This window comes from Pongo abelii, chromosome 4, assembly GCF_028885655.2.
Source record: "Pongo abelii isolate AG06213 chromosome 4, NHGRI_mPonAbe1-v2.0_pri, whole genome shotgun sequence".
Taxonomy (NCBI): Eukaryota; Metazoa; Chordata; class Mammalia; order Primates; family Hominidae; genus Pongo; species Pongo abelii.
Window position 1 is genome coordinate 185683788 of NC_071989.2, and position 8970 is coordinate 185692757.

General features: G+C 54.2%; 1 protein-coding gene across 14 annotated transcripts in view; it reads right to left on the reverse strand.

The window, feature by feature from the left end:
• NSD1 (nuclear receptor binding SET domain protein 1) overlaps positions 1–7585 on the reverse strand; it is a 170602-nt gene extending 163017 nt beyond the window's left edge. The window contains exons 1-3 of one of the 14 annotated variants that reach the window (XM_054556277.1): positions 7448–7585; positions 4190–4303; positions 3360–3449 (exon numbers count right to left, since the gene is read on the reverse strand). In XM_054556277.1, coding sequence (XP_054412252.1) covers positions 3360–3449; positions 4190–4219 — 120 coding nt within the window. In that variant the 5' untranslated portion in view covers positions 4220–4303; positions 7448–7585. Of the gene's footprint in view, positions 1–3359; positions 4304–4858; positions 5257–5339; positions 5396–5430; positions 5566–5743; positions 5832–6228; positions 6336–6758; positions 6866–7447 lie in introns of those variants that run through there. The other 13 variants (XM_054556276.2, XM_063724432.1, XM_024247159.3 and 10 more) reach the window with 13 other exon arrangements.
• Positions 7586–8970: the final 1385 nt, after the last annotated feature.

An 8970-nucleotide genomic window follows, 5' to 3' on the forward strand; every position in this document is an offset into this window, starting at 1 on the left:
TCCCGGGTTCAAGTGATTCTCCTGCCTCAACCTCCCGAGTAGCTAGGACTACAAGTACTCGCCACCACGCCCAGCTAATTTTTGCATTTTTAGTAGAGACGGGGTTTCACCATGTTGGCCAGGATGGTTTTTTCTTTCTTGAGAGGGAGTTTCCCTCTTGTCGCCCAGGCTGGAGTGCAATGGGGCGATCTCGGCTCACTGCAACCTCGGCCTCCCGGGTTCAATCGATTCCCCTGCCTCAGCCTCCCGAGTAGCTGAGATTACAGGCTCCCACCACCATGCCTAGCTAATTTCTTGTATTTTTAGTAGAGACGAGGTTTTGCCACGTTGGCCAGGCTGGTCTTGAAATCCTCATCTCAGGTGATCCACCCGCCTCAGCCTCCCAAAGTGATGGGATTACAGGCGTGAGCCACCATGCCCACCCTGACCTCACTTTTTAAGTCTTCAGTCTGAGGCCGGGCTCCGTGGCTCCCACCTGTAATCCTAGCACTTTGGGAGGCTGAGGCGAGTGGATCACCTGAGGTCAGGAGTTCGAGACCAGCTGGGCCAACATGGTAAAACCCCATCTCTACTAAAAATACAAAAACTAGCTGGGTGTGGTGGTGCGCACCTGTAATCCCAGCTACTCGGAAGGCTGAGGCAGGAGAACCGCTTGAACCCAGAAGGCGGAGGTTGCAGTGAGCTGAGATCACGCCATTGCACTCCAGCCTGGGCGACAAGAGCAAAACTTCGTCTCAAAAAAAAAAAAAGTCCTCAGTTCAAAAATATCAAAGGCAAAAATAAAGGCAATAGATTTCAATCACAACTGTGAACCAAATTCCTAAAATAATAAATTAGGGGATGGGTACAGTGGCTCACGCCTGTAATCCCAGCACTCTGGGAGGCCAAGGTGGGCGGATCACCTGAGGTCAGGAGTTCGAGACCAGCCTGGCCCACATGGTGAAACCTCGTCTCTAATAAAAATACAAAAAGTAGTCAGGCGTGGTGGTGCACACCTGTAATCCCAGCTACTCGGAAGGCTGAGGCAGGAGAATCGCTTGAACCCAGGAGGAGGTGGTTGAAGTGAGCTGAGATCGCACCACTACACTCCAGCCTGGGCGATAGCAAGACTCTGTCTCAAAAAAATAAAAATAAATAAACTACATACTTGCTTCTTCAAGATCATAAAGTCTTTGAGCAATTTCAATTTCTCCCTGTAAAAAAACTTCTACATTTATACATTTGCTAACTCCCATTTTAGACATGTAACCTACTATCTAAAGGCTCCAATATTTTCAGTTTTTTTTTTTTTTTTTTCTTTGAGACAGAGTTTCACTCTTGTTGCCCAGTATGGAGTGCAATGGCGCAATCTTGGCTTACTGCAACCTCTGCCTCCCGGATTCAAGCGATTCTCCTGCCTCAGCCTCTGGAGTAGCTGGGATTACAGTTGCCCACTATCACGCCCGGCTCATTATTGTATTTTTGTAGAGACGGAGTTTCACCATGTTGGCCAGACTGGTCTCAAACTCCTGACCTCAGGTGATCTGTCCGCCTCAGCCTCCCAAAGTGCTGGGACTACAGGTGTGGGCCACCACACTCAGCCTTCTTTTTTTTTTTTTTTTAATAGAACCAATACTCCACTAACATCTCTTTGATGAGAAACAGGTTTACAATTCTATTTGTATGCTTCTACAGAAACACCTATCTCCATTCTCAGATTTAAATTTATGTGCAAAAACAAAGACACGATATATATATGAAATAAATTTCAACGTGAACCCAAGAAAAAGGATTTGTCCGAGCTGCCAAGGGGTTTTCAAAACAGCCTATCCACTCTAATGTGTAGGACAATTCAGACTCAAGATAACCACTAAAGCAAATTTTTTTAAATCTGCAATTGCCAAGAAACCAAGGAGTACTAAGGCACAATTAAGATACGAATCAAGAGAAACAAAAGTGACACACCCACATTCTCCCTCTGTAACTTTAAAGAACAGCAGGGATATAAGGTAAAGCAAATGTTTAATGAACTCAGAATAACAACATACCATAGAAGTTTTTCTTATAAAAACTTAACGCGGTATGAGACAGTTGTTGGCCAAAAAAAATTCTCTTTGCTAACATTACCGGCGGTGACCAAACAATGTGTTTAGGCAGAAGCAAAATCAATATCAAATATTAACAGTTAAGGCTGAAGGAATCTTATAGCAATCAAGTACTTTTGGAATTTAGAGGCAATAAAATTGAGGCTAAGAGAAGTGAACTGATCATTTAGCTAGAAGTCAAGAAATTCTTCATAAGCTCAAATAAAAACAAATGTTATCATTTATCACCCTCTAACAATACTTGACAGCATTACTGAAAACAACAACTCAAATAAGATACTCTCCGTTTCTATACACACAGAATGTATACATATCACACATACACATACACACTTCAAAATCTGAAACTACTGTAGTTCTAGCTGATGCAGGAGGATCGAATGAGCCCAGGAGTCCCGACGCCAGCCTGGGCAACATGACAAGGCCAGTCTCTAAACAATAAATAAATATAAAACTTTGTCTTAGTTAGGGTTCTGTTAAAATAAAATAAAACAAAACAAAACTAGAAAAACTTCAAGAGCTAATGGTGTTACAAAAATTAGCCGGGCGTGGTGATGGGTACCAGTAGTCCCAGCTACTCGGGAGGGTGAGGCAGGAGAATCGCTTGAACCCAAGAGGCAGAGATTGCAGTGATCAACCACTGCACTCCAGCCTGGCAACAGAGTGAGACTCCATCTCAAAAAAAAAAAAAAAAGAGCTAATGGTGGCAGTTATCAAAAGCACAGGATGCTATACCTTCAAAACAGACAGTTCAGAAAAACTAGCCTAATTTAAATTTTGACAATGTCCAAGAAAACCTCATCTTAGCCACTTTAATCTGTGTTCAAAATGCCCTTCAACCTGAAGTAAGTGTCAAGTCATCAAGTAAAAAAATAATCTGCCACATATAGCAACAGGACTCCAAGTACTAAATTGGTTCACCTGCACTCACGGTGCTGGCAGGCCAAAACCCATCTTTTTTTTTTTTTTTTTTCCTTAATCATATGTATACCTCCATCTTGAGAAATTAAACCTGAACTCAATCAAATGCCTTTAAAAGCATTAGCCTACTCTCAATGAAGAGTTATTCGGAAAAAGCTTAAAATAACCAAATTCATACAACAGAGATAAATTTAAAAATCAAAGTAAAATTTTGCCCAAAAGCTTATGATTAGCAATAGGATTTCAGCTGTGAACTGATAAGCAACCAAAAACAAATTTGTTACAAGTTTCCCTTTAAGTGGCCTGTATATATACATATACGTATATATTTAAGTTGTACCAAAAACTGCTTACAAATGGCAATTCCTGTGAAGTAGATGATGATGAAGTTCCAGGTAATTCTAGCATGTTTCCTAATGTACTGGTACTGGAATCTGGATCATCCTGAAAAGATAAATTTATTGAGTTTAATTGCTCTTCTATTGTAATGTTTGTATCTCCTAGTGAAAAGGGGGCTGGGAGAAGGGCTGCTTTTTCATTGCTGCCGTCCACTTCATTTCTTTGCTTATTTTTCTGTGTTTCAGTCTGAGGAGCTAATGGCAAGAATGGCGATTTGACTGCACCGTGTCTACTCTCTGGTGTGCTGTCTTGTTCACTTCCCATGGCCACTTTTACACCATTCTCTGATTTAGTCTCATAATTGCAGGTGGCATTGGTCTGAGTTTCCTCAAAGATCTCCTCTATACTCTCATCCTCTGTGACTGGCTGTTCTGAGTCCATTTCAGAATCTACATCTGCATCGTCCACACAAGTAAAATTCTCAAAGTGCAGAAAGCCATTCTTGACAGTCTTTGTTACTTTTACCTGGAGTTCAGGGGAGTTATTACAAGAGGGTTCCTGTTTCATAGCAAGTGCTGTAGGACCACCAGGACTCAAGGAAGTGCAAACAATTGGCGTCTGAGCTCTTGAATCACTTTTTTCAGGGTCTTGAAAGGATTCTGATCCATCAGCAGACCCATTTAAATACTCTACATTGATCATGGAGGCCAAATCCTGTAGTCTCCGCAGTGGAATGTAACAAGATGGAGAATCTTGTCCATAAGCATTTTGGGATGTTCCACTGACAGTCGATAACTGCATAGTACACCCATTAAGTGGCTCAGAAAAATTGGATTGACCATTACCGAAAGGGCTGTCCTTGTCTTCAGGGGCATCTAAATTCACTGGATTGGAAAAGGGCAGCAAACAATTTCTTCTGGGTAGTTCACAGGTCTGATCCATCCTGGGCCGGCATCAACCTGGAATCCAAAAGCACAGCAATTAATCTGAGTTAACAGGCCATCTGACTCGACTCTTTAAAATGGCAGCCACTTCAAGGCCTAGTGGCCTCTATGCCTTTCTGCTGCACTTCCATGGGCAGAAAAAGTTCCCCCGACTGGAGATGAAAAAATGGCCTCGGTGAGCCTCTGAAAACTCCATTTTTCTGAAGCTGGGCCGATCCTGCCACACAGAAACAGCCGGTCTCTTTTTCCTCCTCTGCAGACTGGTGGACACTTGGGATGAACTAAAATTAAAACCCCTCTGCCCGTCAAAATTCCCAATTCTCAAACAGGAATCGTCCTCCCCCTCCCTCGCCAGGGGTCGAGCAGCTGGATCTCTCAAAAGCAAAAGGCTGCGGGGTCCGAGGGGGGCTCCTGGACCCTGCACAAAAAGGTACCCCCCCTTCCTGGCTCGCTAGGGCGCAGCGGTCACAATAGCGCTGCACCCTGAGCCCAGCCAGCGCCGGAGCCTTTGCAGCGGCGGTGCGCAGGCCGCAAGCGAGCCGGCCGAGGCGGGTGCACCCCAGAGCTCGCCTTCCTGAATGCAGGCCTGCTGGATCCGCAGCTGCAGGGCCCAGAGGCCTGGACGCGGCAGAGTGAGAAACCGAGGCGGCCAGCGAAGCCCAGTCAGGGCAGCAGCAGCTGCTACAGCTTGAAAAACATGGCTGCTGCCGACGCCGCCGCCGCCTGCCCGGGCCGCGCTCCTTCCCGCAGCCGCGGCAGCACCTCCCAGCCGAGCCGATCGCTCTCATCAATATTCAGCAGCAAGCAAAGTTTGCTGCGGGAGGGCAGCCAGCCCCGCGCCCCGCAGCCTGCTACCTGAGGGGAGGCGGAGGCCGAGGTGCTCGCAGGCGGCCGGCGGGGCACGGGCCGCGCCGGGAGGAAGTTCGCGGCAGCCCGGCCAGCTAGGCCTGAGCCCGGCTGGTAGTGATGGAGGAGGGGGAGGGGGCCGGCGGCTGCAGCGCCGCCGGCCACCAACCCCGCATCGCGCCTGGCCCTCCCCCGAGCCCCTCACCTCACGGCCACCACCATCTTCCCCGCCCGGCCACCCTCCTCCCTCCCTTCTCCTCGCGCCTGCCCGCCGCCCACCCCAGCGCACTAGTTACCGTGCCCCGCGCCCCCTCCCGGGCCAGCTGGGGGGAGGGGGTGACCCTCATTACACTGGGGTGCGAGCGGAGCGGTGGGGAGAGAGCGGGGCCGCTCGCCGCACCCCCCTCCCCCCGCGTCTCTCTTCAGGGGAGAAGGCAGCGAGCGCGACCTGCCCCGGCCTATTCCGCCGCCGCCTCCTCCTCCTCACACCCCCACCGCGCGCGCCCCCGCGGCCGCGCGTGCGACCGAGCGCCTCGCGCCGGCCCGCGTGCGGCTGGGCCCCTAGTGCGCGCGCACCCCTTCCCCCACAGAGCGCGCGCGTTCCCTTGCCTCACTCTTCGGGGTTCAGGGCGGGTGAAGTCGGGCTTGCGAGCGCGCCGCCCAATCAGCGGAGCTGCCGCTGCCGCCCCCTCCCCTCCCCCTGCGCGCCCGCTCGCGGCCGGGGCCTACGGGCCGGCCCGGCTGCCCGGGCGGGGCCTGAGGCGGGCTCCCCAGGGGCCTCGCGCGCCTCCTTGGAGTGTCCGGGCCTGCGGGCGTCGTGGGTGGCATTCCGATCCCCTCACCTACCTCGGGGCACGGCGCTGGCCTCGGGCCGCACACGGCTCCCGCACCCTACCCGTCTCGAACCCCAACCCATGCGGCACCTGGCGCGGCTGAGGCCTGTCCGATCGTCCCGCCAGCCCTGCTCGGGCCCGCGTCAGTCCCGGCCTCCATCTTAGGTTACAGCCCAGGCTCCCCATCCACTGGGCACCTGCCCTTAGCCCGCTGAGTTCGGCCCGAGGCCAAGGCAACCCCCCTCCTGCCGCAGGGCTCACCTGGGGGTTTGGGCTGGGGTCCTCGAGGCCTCAGGCCCCGAGCAGACGCGGCCGCAGGTGAACCCCCCTACCCGGCCGCACCCCAAACCCACACCACCACCACCACCACCACAGACCAAGCTGAGCAGGAAACAAAATGGAGGCAGCAGCTCGGGTCTGCCTCCCTGAGCCAAGCCTGTGCAGCCCCAGGGCTCCCTCCTGTCTCAGGCTCGACGCCCGCGAGGCAGAGGCTGGATCGTCCCGGGTGCCGCGGGCAGCCGCCCCTACAGCAGCGCAGACGGGCCGGGGACTCGGCCCTGCGGTGCCCACAGCCCCTCACCCACCACCCCTTCCCTTCCCCCTCCCCCCATCCCTCTCCCTCCCCTTGCCGGGCCGTGCGGGGTGAGCGGCTCCGGGGAGCCGGGTCGGGTTACCCGCCCGGGCACTGCTCGCCCGGCCGTGGCCTCCGCGGGGGAACGAAGCCAGGCGACCCCAGCGCTGAGCCCACCCCCCGCACCGAGCCGGGCTGCAGCCTGACAGCGCGTCCGCACCTCGGCCTGCAGCCGTGCGGCCCCCGCCCAGGGAGGCCGAGTCCCCAGCCTGGGCCCAGCCGGGACGAAGCTCCCTCACCACCCCCGAGCCCAAGGGTCCTCGCAGCCTCGGGCGGGGCGAGGGGATCGCCGGGGGAGGGGGTCTTCTAGTCCCTGCACCGCCTCCCGCGCCTAGTCAGTGTCTGGGCCTGGCACGGGGGCTCGGGCAGCGGGAGCCGGCCGGCGTGGGTATGTGCGTGCGCGCCGGGCTGGGGGCCGGGACGGGACGGGCCGCGCCTCGCACCGCGGACGCTGCAGTTCTCAGCACCCAGGCAGATGGCCCTCTCGTGCCACCGCCGCCCAGAGCGGGCCGCCTGCTCCGCAGCCCGGTTCCCCGGGGAGTGCGCGCCTCGCCCCTGAGGGCCGGGCATCTGGACCCCAGCGGAGCTGCGCCGGGACACGGGACCGCCCGGCTGGCCGGGACAAGCCCGCTGGCGCAGCCCTCGGCCTGGGGCCTCACGGCCTGCATCCTGCACCGGGCTCGCAGCACCGACCCTAGCACGGCCGCGTGGCGTCCAATCCCCCAAGACAGCGGAAGGGCGGGACAGGGAGCCCAAGCTGGGCCTGAACTTGCGACTCCAGCCCCTCGGGCCCTTCCCCCAGCCCGGACTCCGTCGCCCCCTGGGCTTGATCCCCACCAAGAAGCTCACCTCAGGAGTTACCTGGTCCCTAGGGCGCTAAGCGCCTTCTCGCTGTTCAGAGAAAGCCGGATCCGGCCGCCATAAAAATTCCGCCTCCTCCAGAAAGCCTTCTGTGATTAGATTTGGAGTTAACTCCATCTCAAGCTGAGGGCACCGCCCTCGAGGGCCACGTGACTACTATTCTTCCCATGGCTTAGTAAATGTGCATAGTTATTGCCCCAATGGACTGTTTACTCACTGCCTTCTGTTAACTTTGAGCCCACCTGGGAGAAAGGCCATTTTTGGCGTTGCCCTGTGTGACATTAGTGCTGGCCAGCTAAACTCCATCCTTCTCCTGCCTTTACCCAGCGACTGGCCCAGCAGGCGTGGAGCTCGAGATGCTCTTACCCTTTTGCTCTCCAAGGCCCACAGTCCAGTGATGGAGGCTCCCAAGTCAACAGGCCCTTCCTTAGCACATGTCTGCAAGTGCCGGATGCAGACCCTGCCAAGACAGCAAGTGGGCTTTGTTAGAGGGAAAGCGCCCACTGGAACGGGAGTGATGAGAGGGCTGTGACCTCAGGGAGGCTCCTTCTGTTGAAGAGTCTGAGGTACCCTGAAGATTCTCAGGTGCAAAGTCAGGTTGGCAGTTGTCTATGTGCTGGGACCAACCAGAGAAAAGTCGAGTCTATACCCACAAGGGCCAGCTCTTTGTTCTGCTAGAGTCACTCACCCTGCTAATCCCATCCGGGCAATTCGACTCAACAGGCAAGCTCTGACTGGTTCCTTCTTCACACCTAATAATTTGAGCCAATCATTTTGACTAACAATTACTCCTCTGCCAATTGCCCCAATTCATCAATGCTCCTCCCAGTCCTTTACTTTGCCACTAACCATCCTGAGGGCCTGAGAGCTGCCTTGAACTAGTCACTTAACAGTCCTGAGCCTCAGTTTCCCCATCTGCAACTTCCAATGCACAGCACTGGCTGCGAAGATTCTGTAAGGTAAAGGTCTAAGTGTTAGCAGCCTACACTTAGACTTCGTTATAGGCTGAGCACTTGATGAGTGCTGAAATGTAATTCATCGCTTCATTCAGCAACCATTTCCTGCATTTCAGGCAGTGTGCTGAGTGCTGGGGAAACAAAAGATGAGATCCTGGCCTCGGGAAAAGACAGTTAAATAAAGGTGCTAAGGTGTGAAAATAGGGTTGAGACAACAGTTCTTCCAAAGCTCACCTCTGAACAACACTGCCCTGCAGAGCCCCTCTCTCCCACCTCCCAGCTCCTCTGGAAGACTGAGGGCCAAAAGGAGATTGGCAGCTGGGGATGAACTGCTTGCTGACAGGTCTGGGGGAGAAGACCAGGACCCCAGGGAAAACCTCTCAGACTTCTCTGCGGTAAACCCTGAGGGCCTTCTCTGCCTCTTAGAGTAAAACTTGGCCACAGAGGTCTCAATCACAGCCGACCCATCTCCAGCCTCCCCATCGGGCAGGCCCTGGCCAAGCATCTCATGTGTGCCAGCACTAGGTTGAGAAGATTCACAGCACCATAGATTCT